Source organism: Petaurus breviceps, unplaced genomic scaffold (assembly GCF_028583685.1).
Source record: "Petaurus breviceps papuanus isolate PSGF00001 unplaced genomic scaffold, PetGlider_PUasm1.0 90603, whole genome shotgun sequence".
NCBI classification, from domain to species: domain Eukaryota; kingdom Metazoa; phylum Chordata; class Mammalia; order Diprotodontia; family Petauridae; genus Petaurus; species Petaurus breviceps.
Window position 1 is genome coordinate 1,068,273 of NW_027187284.1, and position 19,634 is coordinate 1,087,906.

General features: G+C 35.6%; 1 protein-coding gene across 10 annotated transcripts in view; it reads right to left on the reverse strand.

Annotated features, from left to right (window-relative positions):
* The window catches only part of DMD (dystrophin), a 2,504,498-nt gene that overhangs the window by 931,673 nt on the left and 1,553,191 nt on the right, over positions 1 to 19,634 (reverse strand). For all 10 annotated transcript variants that reach the window (XM_069063824.1, XM_069063827.1, XM_069063826.1 and 7 more), the window contains one exon: positions 13,828 to 14,003. In XM_069063824.1, the coding sequence (XP_068919925.1) occupies positions 13,828 to 14,003 (176 nt within the window). The remainder of the gene's footprint in view (positions 1 to 13,827; positions 14,004 to 19,634) is intronic.

Below are 19,634 nucleotides of genomic sequence, written 5' to 3' on the forward strand. Positions count from 1 at the left end.
CACACACACACACACACACACACACACACACACACACACACACACACACACAGTCCCAGACAAATAACCTCCTTTCAGAGAACATAAGAGAGTCCAATACAAAAGCTTTCTCGGGAATGGAGGCCTCCTCTGTGGAGGAAGAATACTTAGATATCTAAGCCAGGATATGCAAGAGAGCTACTAAAGGGCTGACAGAAACAAAATGAATTATTTGATGGGTCTCCAGATATCTGTGAGTCTAAAGGAAAGAAACTCTGGAGTTAGGGATGCTTCAAATATTTGGAGTCATCTGGTGACTCTGGTCTATTGGAGGAATGGTGCTTTCAGAGTTTGGCAATGTCGTTTAACACAAAGGGGAACCACTATCTCAGTTCTTGGTATGGGTGGAAAGATACCAGACAAGTCTGGTTAAATGAAGACTAAAAAAGTAGAAATGATTGTGCTCACCGAAACAGACAAAGACCTACAGCACTGGCTCAAGCTGGAGGACATCTCTATTACTGATATACTCGTACAATACCTTGATACTGTGACAAATTTGCAAAATACAGGAAAATATTTTAGTATGTGGCAATGGCCCAATAAGATACCATGTCTCATGAATTTATAACCCTAATTATTTCAGTAACATTGTATTGTATATGGTCATGGAAAATAATCAGGGGTACTGTCCTACAGTTACAGAGTAGACCAAAGAGACTGACCAAAAACCTGGTGATGTATGGACCAATGGACAAATTGAAAGATTATGGGACAAAGGAATGGAGGTCACTCCAGCCTGACACATGATCACAATAAAGAGAAAACTAGAAAGGCAGAGAAGATAGTCATACAAAAGCCACTTTTCTTTCTTTTTCACCTTGTCTCATAAGGTTTTATAGAAAAGTTATTATGACTGTGAGTCTATGTATTATACTTTTGTTTTGGACAGTAGAGCACAAAAGATCATTGTGATTCAGTTATCTTATGAGAATAATTTAAGTAAAATAACTTCACATGTTCCAGAAGGATTTGGTCTGGGAGAACTAGGTGACAAAAACTACCCATACTTGGAATATATGAGTAATCTTAAAATTTCTTAAGGAAGTCAATGGTATCAATGGAACAATGGTCTCTGACTTGGATGTGTACAGAACTATCAACAGAGTGGCAGTTATTTTTTTTTTCCCAGCTCCAAGATGCTGAAGTATTAGCAAAATACTACAAGCTATGATTAAATATTTCCATGGGTTGGCTATCCCCATGCAACTTGTGCAGTGGTTTACAAAGAGATAGTCAAGGAGTAAAAATCAGTAGCACTGACATTCTTCACCATTTGTGGATCCAGAGAAATTTGATTTTGATAACACTCTAGTACTGTAAGAATTAGAAGGAGATGTATTGGCAGAATGTCAGCAAAAAGTCAGGGGTATTCTTATAGAATGTACCAGAGGGGCACCCCTGCAGGATCCAGTTTATTGACTCCTGATAATTCAGGGAATGATCTAGTAAAATACCTTTTTCTAACATGGATAAAGTCAGAAATCATTAAGAACCTGCTGGTCAATGGTATCATCACACAATTCGGCAGATCATGTATATCACCATATACATGTCATATCAAAGTCATATCAGAATCATATCAAAGAATGAAAAGATACAGACGTGCGTAGACTACTAGATTTTGAACCCCCAAAACCCCAAAACAACAAAATGGACTAGATAACCATGTAAGATGTCTTGGATGATTTGTGAGACAGTCAGTATTGGACCTATGTAGTGGTTTTTATCAAATTCCTATAGGAGAGGAAGATAGGGAAAAGACTGTTTTCATTGATGGAAATGGATTTTTACCTGTTAGAGTATAAGTCCCAAGGCTAGCACTTTAGAAAACTGAGAAAAAAGTAGTTACAGATATAAATTACCTATAATTTTGGAATAACCTAGTGAAATCATCATCTTTGAGAAGACCATGGAAGGATAAGAGGAAAGATGGAAGAAAATGTTGACTTGGTTAGAGGAAAATGTACTAAACCTTTCAAATGACAAATGTCAGTTTGTCAGAAACTCTGTCAAATATGTGTCATATAGTATCTCAATAAGATGTTAGCATAGACCCAGAGAATATAGAAGCACTCTAGATGTGGCCATATCCAAAGAACCTTCAAGACCTCAGCACTTTTCTAGGTCTTGGTGGTTATAATAATAAATCTATTAAAGATTCTGCTGCTTTGGCTAAAAGATTTCACTCAAGTACATATTAAAGGAAAGACACAAAGGCAGAAATATCTAAATGTCTTAAAATTCACAGAGTCCTTAAGAGATCACTGAATTGACAGATAAGAACAAGCTTCCAAAGATTTAGTCAACTTTCTCACATATGTACCACTATTGGTTTATGCATACCCAAGAAAAGATTTTTTTGTGAAACACAGATGCATATTCATAGGGTTTTGGATTAGTTCTGTACCAAGAATAATGTTCACCAGAAATTAGTTGAATTAGCCTGGAGAGACTCGAATAATGATGGAATTTGTTATCCAATACATAAGCTGAAGTTTTTATCTTTAAAGTCGACTGTCATTGAGAAGTTCAATAACAGTGCATATTGGTGAAAATCTCATAAACATGGACAAGAAATAATCCACTGACATATTTTTACTCATACCAAATTAAGTGCTGCTTACCAACAGTGGGTTGTAGCACTAGCAACTAACAATTCAGCATATACTACTATAGATAGGGAAGACTAATGCCCTGTCCCAAAGGCTATGAAACAACAAAACTCTGCTAATACACTAAGGAAGCATGACAGCTATATGTGATACCCAAGGAGCTGTTACAAGAAATGGCAGTACATTTGGGAATTAGTTCAGTAAAGAAGACAGTATCCCAATAGAATATGTCAACTTCATTTCGTTGAATATGTCTTCTTTGTTTCAGTTGTCTGCAGATGACTAGGGAGAAGATAGTCATTAAAGCACTTTGAAAGTGAATAGATGCTAAGTAGAGACAGTAGACAATTAAAGTTTCAGCCCCTTTGAAGGGAACTTACTATTAAAACAATTGATTACTATTAAGATAAGGGATCTTACTACTAAGACAAGTTGGAGCTGTGCAATGGAGTACTGGACTGCTCTGTCAGTGGTCCCTCCCTGTGTTCAAGTAAGTAGTTGGTGCTACCCAGTCCATATCTCCCTGTCTCCATGATAATCATAACTGATAGTTTGGAACACGTAGGTCAAGAGAGGATCTAAAACTACCGAGGAATAGATTTAACTGGCTTAACACGACTACAGATTTCACCAGTAAGAGTGAGATGTGTTTGTTATATAAAATGGTTGGACTTAGGTTTTAGGGAACTCATTTTGCTAACCCAATAGAGGTTGGACTGTAGTGGGGAGATACTTGTAGCAGGCAGATCAACAAGCAGGTTATTGCAATAAATATTATTAATGGTTCATTATTTTATTATATATGTATACACACACATATATATATATATACTTATACAAAATATAAAAAATCAAGTCAACCAAGATCTTCTACAGTTGCTGAAGTGTTATGAGAGTAGTATCTCTCAGTGTATGCATGGATTTTTTTTTACCAAGATTCATTCAGACCAAGGTAGTCCCTTTTAAAACTTGTTGTTCAAGGAGATGTTAGCTTTGGCTTCCATCGAGAAGTCTAGAACTACATCTTACCCTTCTCAAGGGGACCTATGATTTGAGTTTCATTAGCACACTGATGAACATAGTAGTGGTAGATAGAGCAAGAATTTCAGAAGACTTAAGATCTGGCTTTCATTGTACATATGTACTACTCTACTATGAGCAATGTCACAGGTTTTACACCCACCTTCTGACTTTTGATATCAGTCATACTTACCTATTGATTTCTGTTTTGGAGTCTCTGGGGAGAGAGAGACTGCTGATATTCTAAACCATGACACCTCTTAGTTAAGGGAGAAGTGGAAAGAAACTTATCACTTAGTTATAACTTCTGTCAAAAAGAATACTAACAGAAAAGAAAAAGATCATATGATGCCAAACTTGTATTGGTCAAACCCTTTGACAAATTGAGAGAGCTTTGCTGAAATTTTTGGTGAGCAGTTAATTATAAAGCTCTTGCATAACTAGGTGTTTAGAGGCTGGTCAGTTCACCTATGTACAAATTGGGGGACTGAGATAGGGCATAAAGATACTTAATCTCTACCACATATTACATATAGGTGAGTAATTTTCACTCCCCAACAAAGAAGTATACTGATGGAAATTTACTTTAGAGGAGTCTAAGGAAAAAGAGACCCACGTGCCAATGCTTCAAAGACTGTCTGAACCAGACAAGGGCTTAAAAACATGCATTATAAATGAAGATTATGTACCATAACCCCAAAACCAATTTAAATAATGGAAGGAGAATAAACTCTTAAATAAAAGCCTGGTAGTTTAGCTCTAGAGACTCCTATGGCATTTCTGTACCCTTCAGTGTATACTAATGGTACTAGGCAACATGCTTTGTGTTAGAAAGATAGTTCTATAGTTCTGATAAGGACTAAGACTAGATTGTGTTGTCATCATCTTCTTCAGGTATAGGGCCAGATAACAAGTCACAGAAGAGCTATACCTATTTGATAAGTCACTCAACTAATTTACAGTATCATCATGGAATATGAAGAAATGGTTATACACAGTTAGTTGGCAAAGCTAATGTCTACCCGTACAATGTGTATGATGCAAATGTTTACATATGTATATTGGTTTAGAAAAAGTGATTGATCATAGTAGCTTCTGATTTGTGTATTCTCTTATGATCAATGGAAAGCCAGAGAGAAGGGTAGTGACAAGTAGGATATGTGGTAAGTTGAAAAATTGTTAGAATCTTGCTCAGATTTGGTGTTGCAGAGAAAAAGGAAAGAGAACATTTTAGGGCATATATTTTGTTAACTTGTTAACTGAAAGCACAGTAATATAAAGTGCAAATGTGGTTACTTTTTTCCTCTAGGCCAAAATATGGGAGTAAAAGCTGTGGACTGTGCAGCCTTGTAGGGTTTCTGCTGCTTTACTCTCTCTATACATAGAGATTTCACCTTCTCCTGCCTCCAGCTTGCTGAGTATAGATGAAGCAGATTCTAAAAATAAGTTATATCTAGTGGAAGGAGAAAGAGAGTGACTGGAAAAGATTGAAGATACCCATATTCCAAAAGAAAGCTCAATGATTTCCGACTAACTGGCTATTGACCTGTCTAGAAGCTTTTTCTGACCTTCTACATCAACCCCTCCAATACACAGTCAATTCAATTTGTTTCAACCAATTATTCAAAATTTCCTGTTTGTTGTTCAGTCACATCCGACTCTGTGTGACTCTGGAATGGTTTGCCATTTCCTTCTCCAGTGGATTTAGGCAAACAGAGGTTAAATGACTTGCCCCAGGTCACACAGCTTGTGAGTGTCTAAGGTTGGATTTGAATTCAGGTCTTCCCAACATAAGTCCCGACATTATCCACTGAGCCACCCAGCTGCCTCCAAACAAAACTTAGGAAATACTAATACGCAAAGCATTACATTAGGCATTGGCCATACAAAGATAAACTAACATTGCATATATCTATGCACGCTTTAACTTGTCAATGTTTGTAATTAACAATAAGCATCTGTTTTATGGGAAGCTGAATTAGAATTAGAGTCACTAGTCGTAGAAGAAATTGATACATGGGTATCAAATTCATCACCTGGGCTGATAAGCAAATTATTCTCAGCCACCTAGTTAGATTGCCAGAAACATATGAATTCCTGTTCCTAAATGACAATCAGTGACTGAATAACATATATTCCAGAAATTCTAGCCCACTTATCAAACAAGGTGAGTTTAAAATAGACAAGTCAGTTACTTAGAGAATAGGACCTATTTTTCAATAGATACAATACACCTGTTTTCAATAGATACAAGTTATGGAACAGAAGGAGTTTCCCTTCATTCAGGCTATAGCTACATTTTTTTTTACCAAGAATCCACTGCCAAAATTGTTATTTTTTGTTATACCAGTGAAAAATCCATGCAGATATTATTAGCCATAGGTATCTGTGGATAAGCAGATCTCTACCCATCTGTTCTTTGATGACTCTGGTAAAGTGTTAAAGGACATTTATAATTTTCCATCAAACAACTAAGAAAAATGAACTTTCTAGCAATCTTCTGAAGGTTTATTGGACTTTTAAAATTTTGGCAAATTTCAGTTAACCATATTGATGTGATGCCTGATGTAGGTAATTTCTTCTTTCTCTTTGTTCATGTATACAAATAGAGGCATTTTCCTTGTATAGCTATTTCTATACATATATTAATTTTCAGCTTTTAACAAGAGTATAATAATTATTAGGTCCTCTTTGACAGAGAGCAAAATGAAGCAAAATGTCCAGTAAGTTTTAATCAAGCGATCATTTATTTATGACTCAAGAACGCTGTGAAAGTTGATGGTATTAACTTCTTAAGTGTATTAAATCTTGAAGAACATCTAGAGTGAAATGATTAATTATCACTCTTATTTTTACCATTAATTTTAAGGTTATAGAGGTCTGTGCTTAATTTCCCAGAACTGAAAGTGTAATATTGGAAGAGAGTTTATAATTTCAAAAGGAAAGAAAATTCAACTCCTATTGTATAAACCCATTTAAAGAAAATCTGTTCAGACTAATCAATTTTAAAGACCTCAATGTTCTAGTAAAATGTAAATTCCTTAAGGAGCAGGGACAATTTCTCTTTCTTGTCTGTGTATAACCAGTGCCTAGGAAGGTGCTTTGCACATCAAAGGAACTTTACTAGGTTTATTAAGTTGACCCTATTTGAAAGTCTCACAAGATAAGAAAAATTGGAGGTAAGACCTATCTCAATCAGGAAAGACCAAATTATAGAATATTTTTTGTTTTTTTTTAAATGCAATTTTATTACTTTCCAGTATATAGAGTAACAGAAATTGTTCGCAGAATGCCTCCTGTTAGACCTACTTCAATGAATTAGATAAGGTCAATTTGAAATTAATAGAATTCATTTGCATGCAAATAATTAATATGCCAAAGTCTTTGAATACAGCTCATTCCTTTAAGAAGATTAAAGCATGCCTCTGCCAACTTGTTTATGTTATTAATTTACTTTGTAAACCCTTCCTTAAGTAGTGAAGACAGAGATAAACCCAGCCCAAGCCTGGAATGCTAGAAGACATGTCAACATTTCTTTAAGACACAGGTGTTACTCAGTAAATACAGTTTCAGTAAATAAAGCCTTTGAATTAATTCAAGAAGCATTTCACTAAAACATTGACCCTGTTCCTCTCAAGTATAAAAGTTCACATTAAAGTGTTTTCCTTATATGAAACCTGTGAGAAGGATAGGACAAATGTCTTTAACCACCATTTGGTGCCTCAGAGATGTTAGGACAGCAATCCAGGGTCACACAACTACTAAGTGTTCAAGCATTTAAAATCAAACTTTAAAATCTTGTGACTTAAAACTTAGCTCTCACTATCAAACCCTTTAACACAACACACATTTTTTTAAAAATAGAAAATAAAGGGCTATAAAGGTACAACAATAACAATAAGCATTTGACACCTATTATTGGCAGCTAGGTTGCTCAGTGGATACAGCGCTAGACTTGGAATCAGTAAGATCTGTGTTCATATCTGGCCTCCATACTGACTGGCAAGATACTTAGTATTTCTTTCCCTCAGTTTCCTCACCTGTACAACGGGGATAATAATAGTCTCTGTCTCTCTCTGTCTCTCTCTCTCTCTGTCTCTGTCTCTCTGTCTCTGTCTCTCTCTCTCTGTCTCTCTCTCTCTCTGTCTCTCTCTCTGTCTCTGTCTCTCTCTCTCTCTGTCTCTCTGTCTGTCTCTCTGTCTCTCTCTGTCTCTCTCTCTCTGTCTCTCTCTGTCTCTCTCTCTGTCTCTCTCTCTGTCTCTCTCCCTCTCCCTCTCCTTCTCCCTCTCTCCCCCTCCCCCAGGGTGGTTATGAGGATCAACTGAGATATTTATAAAGTGTTTAGCAAATATTAAAGCACTATTTAAATCTGTAACAATTACAACTACTACTATTATATTACTACTAGTACTACTATTAGTACTAGATGAAAAGTTCTGACAATCAAAAAATCCTCAGAAATAATAGATTCCTTGTTATATTTTAACCAACAATGAGAACTCTTATAAGCATAGTATAATCCCTATTTGCTTCTATTTAGTGATTATTTTGGTTTCCTTTTGATTCTTTTATATAGAAGCTCTACTTCCTGGAGTTCATTTTATTTAAATTTTCATCCAGTCTCATTAAAACTGGCACTTTTCTAAAATCAAAATAGCCTTTTATACCTCTCTTCCACTTTTTCCTACCTGAAAATTAGTATGCTTCATTGAATTGGTTCTTCCAATAAAAAACTTATCCAGAAAGACATTAGAAGAAATATGGAAAGAAACTTTGCACAAATGATGCTTTCTGAATCTTTTTTACATCAAACATATTTTAATTTGCATATTATGTCTGTATTCTGTATATTGCCCTACTAGATCATAATTTTTAAAACTTGACATATACACATACACATAAAACTTACAAATTTTTTACGTGAATGCCATTTGGTCCTCATAATAGCCTTGCAGTAGGGGAAATGGGTATATTTTAATCCTTATATTATATAGATGAGGAAACTATGGTTTAATGACTTGCCCAAGGTAATATGATTAATAATGGCCTATGCTGGACTCCAGATGTAGGTCTTCTGACTCCAAGTGCTGGTTTCTGGGCTGTGTGTTAGTGTAACTGGTATATCTAGTGCTTAGTCTTGCCTTAATCACTGAATGGGTGTTGCCTTCGTCAAACTGAGACCTGTTAAAGACCTTAGCTTAAAAAGGCCAAGGTCCTTTACTGCATTCTAGGCCATCTCCTGTTATTAGTTATCCTGATCCCTATCTGACCACTAGACCCAGATGGCTCCAGAGGAGAAAGCAAGGCTGGTGACCTTGCACAGCCCTCCCTCACTTAAATCCAATTCATTTGTATATCATGGCATCACCTCCCTCATGCCATGGTCCTTCTCAAGAACGAAAAAACAAACAGCATCAAGCAGCAATGGCAACTTGTATACAGTATTTATTTTGCTGAATTTGTTTAAACAAATTGAATTGACTGTGCATTACATAAGAGATTATAACAGGTCAGAGACTGGAAAGAAAGGCTGTTAATTAGAAACCACTGAGATCTACTATTGATTTGTTAGACAACTCACTATCTTTCCTATTTAATTCCTCTCAGAGGCATTCAATTTCAATCTCTCCATTTACAAAGTTTCTCTTGGTGACTATCAGCTATTCTGGAACTCATTTCTATTATGCCAAAATGATATTGGCCCCTTCTACCAGGTAATTGAGCCAACCTCAAATTCTCTAGTTTGAATTGTCCAACTAATTGGCTCAAGTTTACATTTCCTTGGTTTCTATAGGCCAGCTTTAGAGAACGTACAGTAACACTTAATAAATTTTGGGAATATTCCTTTCATATTTTCAACATATTATTAGTATTAAAAATAAGATGCACATAAGATTTTATAGGGTTAACACCATATGATTTAGGCTAATGTACTTTTTCTTCAATTTACTGAAAGTATAGTGGCAATTTTATCGAAGATTTGAATTCAATATCTTATTTGTTACTTGCAGAATAAATAATTTCTATTTCATTCTAACTTGTGCTTAGATTGTGAGAGGAGTGTATCATTGATTAACGATAGCTTCATGATTACAATTGTCTTATACTTGCTAGCTTAATGTATCATTTATGAAATATTTGTTTTTATTGGGAATTAGCTTACTTTTGTATTTCTGGGGCAAAGCATAAGCCTATCAGTAGACCTGACATTGAGTTTATTGTATTATTATGACTTCACAAATTTCCATTGACATAAGTCATGACAACAGCTTCTGACAGTCTATGAAGAAGAGTACAAATGACTTTGGTTTGTCTGAACTTAAAAGTACAAATTTTTTTTTCTACTTTGTAGGACCCTAAAAAAGTGAACTTCAAAGGCTGTTTAAAATTCTTTACAGAGCAAAATCTTAAAATAGGAAAAAACTTTCTAATGAATGACTGCTGCATCCCCTAGGTGTAATTAACTTTTGATTATCAGGATATATTCTCTGGTTCTCTGCAAACTGGTGCCAATAAGACAATAAAGCCAACTTGTGAACAAATTGCTGCTCAATTTGCATTGTGAAGAGAGGCAAATTCCAACTCAGACCCTTATTAGCTCTGTGGCTATGGATAAGTAGTTAAACTGTTGAGACTCAGTTTCTGCAGTTCTAAAACAGGAGTAGGGATATTAGTATTGTCTACCACACAGGGTTATTTTAAAGATGAGCATTATTCTTGTAAAGTGAGTTATAATCACAAGTTATTGTTGTTGGGTTTGTTCTTCATTTTTGAAGAGGATCACGGAACTAGGAAAATGATGAAACAACTTTAAGTTGACTTTGATTTGAGTGAGGGAGGGCTGTTCAAGGTCACCAGACTCACTTTCTCCTCTAGAGCCATCTGGATCCAGTGACCAGATATTTATCAGGATGACTGGAGATGGCCCAGGATGCAATGGGAGACTCTGGTCCAAAGGCCTTCTGGCAAAGGCCTTTTCAGGTACTCATTTAGAGTGAAGTAAAGCCCATTCAGTGAAAGAGTCATTCTTGACTCTTTATTCTCCCTCTCACTCCATATATTCAATTCAGTTGTCATCTTATTGATTCTACTTTAACAACTCTCAGGTTTGACACCTTCTTTACAATGACATGGCTACCCCTTTAATTAACCCCTCCCCCAACACCCTCCCCCCTCGTGACCTCTCACCTGGGCAGTTGCAATCATCTCCTAATCTAATTGGTCTCTCCATCTCAAACCTTCCCCTCTCCAATCTGCCTTTCAAAGAGCTGTCAGAATGATTATATACATATATGTGTGTATGTATGTATACACACATATATGTATATTAAAATAAATCTCCTTCATACATATCTCTTCTCTTGATCTTTTCCCATGCTGTCCTCCATACCTGCAACATATTCTCTTATGCTCCTGCCTCTAAGAAATCTATAAATTACTTCAAAACTTAGCTGTTGGGCTCATTTCTATAGCACATCTTTTCTGATTCTCTCCATCTATTGGTACCTTCTCCAAACCCCCCCCCCCCAAAAAATACCTTTATATTTGTTTTGCATAGATTGATCTGTGTATATGTTATCTCCATTGATAGGGAGTAAACTCCCTGAGGGCAAGTTTTGTTTCATTTTTTTCTTTATAGCTCCAGTGCCTAGAAGAGTGCCTGGCACATATAGCAACAGATACTTAAAAAATGGGCAGCTGGGTGGAATAGATCTGAAGCACCAGACCTGAAGCCAGGGAGGAAATGGCAAACCATTCTAGTATCTTAACCAAGAAAGCCCCAAATGGGGTCACAAAGATTTGAACATTACTTAAAAACGACTGAACAATAAGAACTCAATGAAAGGGAGTTGTTCAACTTCAAAAAAAGGAAGAAGATACATCTAATTTGCAATAATTATGAAAAACCACCTAACAAACTTTTAAAAACTTGCTATAGTATTTACTTCAAGCTTCTTGCTTTTTAATATTTTAGTTTGAACAAGTTTGGGCAGAGCTTAAAATTGATATTATACAAGTTCAAGCCTGTTAGGAGTAAAATATATTTGTTATTAAAGTAAAGAAATATTTCTGTGCCAGATAGAATGATTTCTGTTTAATTTCATGGCCCTTCAAAAGAAGTGTGTTAATGACAAAAAAACAAGTTTTTTTTAAAATTCAGTTATTCATAATCAGAAATAAATTTCTTCCAGAATTTGCAAACTAGAGATTTGAAATGGAAGTATCTTTAGATAGTGTTAATATCGTTTAACCTTTTTTAAAGTCATTCTACCAATTTTGTGCAAGGGTATCAATGTAAAGGTATAGCATGACTTAGTGGATAGAGACCCCTTGTTGGTACTAGAAGACCTGTATTTAAGTCCAACTTCGGACCCCGTTTCAAGTCATTCAACCTCTCAGTGCCCTTTGAGCTCTAAAACTATATATTTCACAACACATGCTAATGTGTATTAACAGAGGAAGTTTCTTTAGAAAATTTTTACACTGATGAAATAATATAAATAGAACAAAAAAGAAAAAGAAATAATGCAATCTAATATATTGCATTAGTCAATATGTAGGATTCAAGTCAGTGGTTTGGTTTTAGGACCCTGTAACCCTCTTTAAAAATTATTGGAGACTCCAAAGACCTTTTCTTTATGTGGATTATGGCTATTGACATTTATCATATTGGAAACTTGATTGGAAAAGCTTTTAAAGTAGAAATTTATTCACATAATATAAGAATGATACTCATATTGTATATTATTATATTAATTTTATATATTATAGTAACATTATTTGCATATAATACTGATGTAGAATTATAATATTAAAATTGTATATTAATGCATTTTATTAAAAGTAACTTTATTTTCTGAAACAACAAAAAAAGTTAAAATGGCATTATTTTACATAGTTGTACAAATCTCTTTAATGTATACACAGCTGTATTCTCATATCTGCTTCTGCATTCAGTCTATTTTTTGATATTTAGTTTTGGGAGATATATGTGAAAAAAATGTGGTCTCATAAAGATATGTATTTGGGAAAGGGTGGCTAATTTTAATAAGCAAATAACTTATATTGTTAAGAAAATAGTTTTGACCTTGCAGACCTCTTGAAAGGGTTTCTGGGCAGATCACAATTTGAGAACTGCTGGTGTAGGCAATAAATGGTGGAAAAACAGGATAAAGCATATTTCTGCAACCCATTCTTAATTTCTCTGAACCCAGGGCCTCCCTCTGAGAGTTCTTTTAGGTTTCAGAGTATCAAAAAATCACCTTTTAGGTAAATGATAAGTAGGAGGCAAGTGCTTGGAAAGAGAGCTGATTTCCCATTAAATATACATAATGATAATCTCATTTGGCAAATAAAGGCCAAACCATCCCATATGAACTGAGAAACATTAACATTAACAACAGGAAATTAAACACAAAACCCATCTATAACATTATCTAAGGTTCCTAATACCAGGGCTTACAGTTGGCTTTCTTAACTTTAAATACATTCTGAGGAAAAGTTTAATGATGATTAAATTCAGTAATAACCTTTTAGGGTTGTTTCCTCTCATTTCAAATATTTGTATCTATTCCCTCTTCCAAAATTTAAAGTAAGAAAAGATAATTATAAGTGCAGTAATGAAACTGAAGGTGAGCAAAGCTATTATTTACATGATACCTTAATGTTTAGCAAAGACCACACCCTTACAAAATTGATAAGAATAAGAAATGCACTTGTATTAAAACATTATCATCTTTTTTTTGTATCATCATTTCAGCTATGAAAAATTAGCAGAAAAAATTGGCAAAAGAAAACTTGTTTTTTTCCTTAAAAATAACTGAATTTATTATCCTTTTAAAAAAATGTGATCCTACTTATTGAAACAGGAATATCCTGAAAACATTCACATTTGAAAAAGTATGTATATAAAGGATTTTTTAAAAAAAATCTGTTAGTAAAAGAACATATAACTCACCTAGTTAGTGGTAAATACAAGTTTAAAATATACAAAGGAATTAATGGAAACTTCTTGATTCCTATTATTTACCAAAGGATTAATGGTCTTCTGTTTTAGGCCTTACTAGGTTTTCTTTCAATTAAGCTTCTCATTTCTCAATAGATTAAATTGACTATTGGCAATTGTAAATGTCCATATTTATTGCTATCCTACCTCTTTTTTCTCTCTTCCAGCTGTCTGCAGACCTCCTGCCACCGAACATTCAGGTAATCCAGTTTATCCTCTAAAATACTGGCATCTCCTTTTGAAGACTGTTCGATTATCTCTTCTCCAGTTACATTTAATTCCTTGACAACAGTTTGTTGCCGACTGATGCCATCCTGGAGCTCCTAGAACACACCAAAACAACCAGAACAAAACAAATGTGAAATGCTACTTTTTTTGGGGGGTGAGGAGTGGGAATGTGGAATAAGGTCTTTGGCAAGAGAGCTAGGGAGCAAAACAAATAAAATCCCCTAACGAAAGTGTGTGCTTGTGTGTGTGTATACACATTTACATATATATACATACAGTGCATATAATATGCCCACATGTAATACATAAATATGATAGACATATATGATATACATATATACATTATATGTGTGTATAATCGCTTGATAATATAGATAATAGGGATAATAGTTGGAAATCACTTTGATACATAAATACTAGCTATTATTATTGTTATGCTTGTAGCAGAGGTAAAACATGAGAAAGGACATGCTTATTGGGTCCTCTGGTTTTGAGGGGATGGACATAAACAATGGCTTCTTGCTGAGGGACATGTACTGTTTATTTTGGGATGATCCTTTTGTCCTTATAAGCTGAGGAGTTATATGAAAGATGATCGGCATCGGAGCAATGAAGGACATCACACCACCTACCACTTCCACCACCCCACAACCCCTCCTGTAAAGTTTATGGAAATGCTTTGAACCCTCTATCTTTTAGAACACCTTCTTTTGGGGATAGATCTGCCACAAGCCCTTCTCTGGGCTTTCAGAAAAGGAAGCAGAAGGGATTTACCCAACAGAAATACCGTGTTTCCCCGATAATAAAACACTGTCTTATTATTTTTTTGGACAGAAAAACACCAGAGGGCTTATTTTCAGGGGAGGGGTTATTTTAATGAACATTGACAGCAATTTTAATAAACAGGTAAATGTGAACAAAAAAATGTACCTTTATTCAATAAGCAAATCACTGGGGAAGAACAGGATGACTCGCTCACTGCTGCAGCTCTGATTGGATGCAGCTCAGAGCTCGGCGTGTGTTTGGGGGGGGGGGCCGGTGCATACAGAGGGTACCGTAATGTAGCGTGTAGCGCAGGGGATCACCTTCACTACAGTAGCAATCTCAATAGGGCTTATTTTCGGGGGAGGGCTTATTTTAGAGGAATCTTACACAGTAAGGGGAGGGCTTATTTTCGTGATAGGTCTTATTATCGGGGAAACACGGTAGTGACTATGACTCTAGGACATGGCACATATGCTTGAGCCTGACACTGGATCTCAAGATCTTGGCTGTATCTTCTGTTTGTGTTTCTTTTCCTGGGCCAACGCCATTGAACAGTGACCCTGAGAGCTGGATGTTTCCAACCCTGGCATTAACCTCCTAAGTTCTAATGGTAAAGAGTTCTTGAATCTGACACAGGTATCCAGAAGGAAGTGAGGAAACAAATTTTTATAAAGTGCCTACTATGTGCCAAGAACTGTGATGCACAGTGATTTACAAATGTAATCTCATATGCAACCTTGGCAAGTAGATGCCATTAGTACCCTCATTTTACTGATGAGGAAATTGAAGGAAACAGAGGTTAAGTGACTTGTCTACGGTCACATAACAATAAATGTCACACTAAATTTGAACTCAGGTCCTCCTGATTCTACATCCATGGCTTTATCCATTGTGCCAACTAGCTAGATCCCTTTCAAGAAGGAGACAGTCCCTTCACCAACATTGCCTCTAAGAGTAGATAATCACTGACACAATCATTCTGAACCTAAAGGGACAAAAAGAGCCATGACACACCTGACTCACCAGACAACCTGGTGTTTCTTATTTGTGTTGTTTTTGTGATTTACTTGGACATATCTAAGATGAAAATGAAATAACTTTTCTACAATGCTACGCAATTTTCTTTAGCTTCCAGGAGAATACAAGGTATACCAAAATCTTCATGCAGTTTCAAGCTTTTCATGCCTTAATTGCTTCATAATAAATTTGAAGAAATATTGTTTTATGTTTTAAGTGTTTGTTAATGGCTATTTATGAGTGTTTTGTGTTTCAAATATAGCTTCTGCAGTAGAGGAAATCATTCTCTTACACCTGATATTTACTTCAGACATGGAGAACTTGTGCTAGAAGGGATTCTGTTTAACCCTTCAGAGAGACCTTAAACAAGAGCCATGCTTAAATTTTGCTGTAGATACTTCCCCCCAGAGTTCTATTTCAGCACAGGGCATAATGAGCCAGAGAAAGTACAAGAAAAGTCTTACTCCCTTCTTTGAGGGTCATACTGCCCCAAGGATGAAACCGGGAATGAAAGGGAATCCTGTGGGGTATATACTTATTTTTATATATGTTATATCTCCCTGAATAGACTGTACTCTTGTTAAAGGTAGGGATTATGTCATTTTTTTCTCTTTTCTTCCCAAAATCTTGTACAGCAGTTTACATATGAGGCATTTCATGAGTGTTTGTCGAATTGAATAAATTGGAAAATCATTTTTAAAAGAATGTCATTTTATATGATCTCCGAATTTTTTTTTGCATAAAACAATACAATTTAGATCTAATTGCTTTATGGTGGCAGTAATTTATAAAGTCCTTTAGGAATTCAGTATTCATATTTAAGTATTAATGCTTAATCTCTCTCTTAACAGGAGTAGTTTTGAACTCAGCCAATCTGTATCTTTTATCCTAATAAAAACAACTTGTAATGAATCAGGAAGTAAAATTAGCTTAGAAAATGGACTCAGGCTCATCAATTTTGAAAATAAGAAAGCTTCCTTTGATCATGAAATTCAAATGTGCTTATATATACACATATCTATGTACACATATACAATTATGTGTATGTATCCATAAATACATAAAGAATATAGTCATATAGGAAAATCTTATATTATCATCAATGAATATGTATTTATCAAACTTTTACCAGCCCAGATCCATGCTAAATTACTGGAAACTAGAAGTATTATATATTTCAAAAAAATAGTTCTGTTCAAAAGGCTGGAGTAGCCAACTTGAAAATAAATAAGTACCTACAAGATTCATACAGAGTAGGTGGAAGATAACCTTACATGTGAAGGCCTTAGCAACTGAGGATGGGGTGGGGCTGAACTAGGAATGACCACCTGAAGAAGGTAACATCTGAGCTGAATCTTAAATGAATACAAGAATTCTAAGAGATGGAGCAGAAGAGAGATATTATTCTAGACAGGATGGCCAGGACACAATCACAGAGACCTGTAGAGGGCCAGTACTGAGCCAGTCCAATCATGGGAAGAGTCTGGGTCAGGATTTCCCTAGGCCCTGCTGCTTCATGAGGGCTCACTGTTGCTTAGGGTGATTGGCTCACTATCTTTCCTTGATTAGCAAGGGAAAAGGACATGATTACTAAGAAGTGATCAGATTGTGCACACAATGGGATAAAGTACTAAGAGGCAGAATACCAGATGTAATCACTTTTGCTATTGGTATATAAACCCTTACCCTCAGATAAATAAATGGACTTCCTAGACAGCTTCCTGCCTGGTTCGTGTCTCATCATTTCCACACTCTCATGTTTGGCCCATGCCCCTTAGGTGCGGGCATCAGAGACCAGAGATGGACAGTTGTGTGTGAGGAATGGTAAATCAGTAAATAGATATGGCTGGACCAGAGAGTTCACGGAGAAGGGTAATATATTAGAAGACTGAAAAGGTAGGAAAGGGTCAGGTTGTGAAGAGTTTAAATTATAAACAAAATTCTAATCAACAAATATACTAACTTCCATGGCACTGTCATTTTAATTTTTATTATCAATATATTGTTCAGTCTAATATTTTCTATGCATTCTCCTCACAAGGAGAATAGGTGGCGAATACTATTGTCCTCATTTTTTTTCAGTCTATTTCCTTTGATCATACAGGTAGTATGTAATAGAGGTGGAATTCAAACCCATGTCCTAATTCCAAGTCCTGAGCCCTTTCTACTATAAACCTACCTTTCACCAAAGAATCAGCTAGGGGAGATTTCTATTTCTAAAATGAATGAGAATAAGCAAGAATAATCAATTAGAAAGGAATGATTGAAAGCTGATTCATACAAAGTTCCAAATTAGGGCCTTTTTTTTGGGTGAAAGAGTAACTTGTTAACTTATAATATTTGTGTGGGAAGATTAGGTAGCAAGGCACAATAAGCCTCTCTATGCAAATTTGCATAATACATGTTTTGGAGGGCATACTAATACTCTATAAGAGGCATAGTGGATTAACTATTAGAGACAGAAAGCATGACAACAAAATAATGGATCAAAACTGAAAGCAAAATTATATACTTGGTGTTGCAGAGATATCTCCTGGGACTGAAAGATGATAATGTTTAGAGATAACAAGTTTTTTTTTTTTTTATATGGGGAGCTTTTAGATTTTATAAAGTGAAATTTGGTAAAACATTATCAATCTGGTTTATTCAAAATAGTGGGCACTTCAAAACAGCTGCTATTCCCCAGCTGACTAAATAATATTTGGTAATCAATTTTTTTCTTTCTTATAGTGTCTCTTGGTCTCCTCTCCTTCAAGTTAGAAATAATTTTTTTCAGTACATTGTTTAATTTTTAATACACAAGATAGTTATTTATTTTCTCCATCACAAATTAATGCTTATATATGAAAGACCCTTAAGTGTGCATCGACAAATACTTAACAAGTGGAAAAGTAGCCCATCTCTACTCTTATATTCTCCTGGAAAGTAGGAAAGACTCCCAGGAGGCCACTGGGACTGGTGAGCAAGCATTTCCAATATCCAAGTCTCACAGGGGTGGTGAACCTGCTACTACCTCAAGGTCATATGTGGACCTCTAGGTCTTTTGACTGAATCCAAACTTCACAGAACAAATCCCTTTAATAAGAGAAGGTTCCTCAGGTTCCCCACTCCTGGTCTAAGACAATACATTGATAAGGTACAACTTTCCTGCTTTCTCATACACTTTATTGTTTTATTTCGCAAGTGGATATGGTGGAAAGAGCTCTTGCCTTGAAACCTGAGGGGCTAGAGTGTGACCTTATTAAATTTTCAGTGATTTAAGCAAATTAAACTTTAATTAGTTCATTTCATCAATTCCTTTGGCTTCAATTTTCATGTTTACACAGGTGATTTCCATGATCACCAACCTCGACCAGAACATCAGTCCCATGTTTAATGCATCCCTATCACTGGAGATTTTCAAAAAGAGACTGGATGACCATTTGTCAAAGAATTGATAGGAAGAATCACTGTTTAAATATAGTTTGGACTGGATGGTCTCTGAAATTTCTTCAGTTAGACTTTGAAGAGAAGCCTTACAGGTACCTATGGGAATGGGCAATCCACTCTCAAGGGCAGTTAGGTGGAGCAGTATATAGGAGTGCTGGGCCTGGAGTCAGAAAGAGTTCAAATCTGGCCTATGAACCTACTAACTCTGTGACCCTGGGCAAGTCACTTAACCTTGTTTGCCTCATTTTCCTTATTTGTAAAATAAGCTAGAGAAGGAAATGGCAAAACACTAGTATTTTTGCCAAGAAAACCCCAAACGGGGTCATGAAGAGTAGGACACAAGGGAACAATAATCTTCCCTCAATCCCACTGCTAGATGAGAGTTCCAGGACATTTTCTTCATGTTTATCATGGGCACAGAAAGTGTTTGGAAAATGACTTGTGATGGTTTGTGGTAAAGTAGGGAGAAAGAAAATTAGTGTTTGGTTGGAGTGATTATATAAAGAAATAATTAG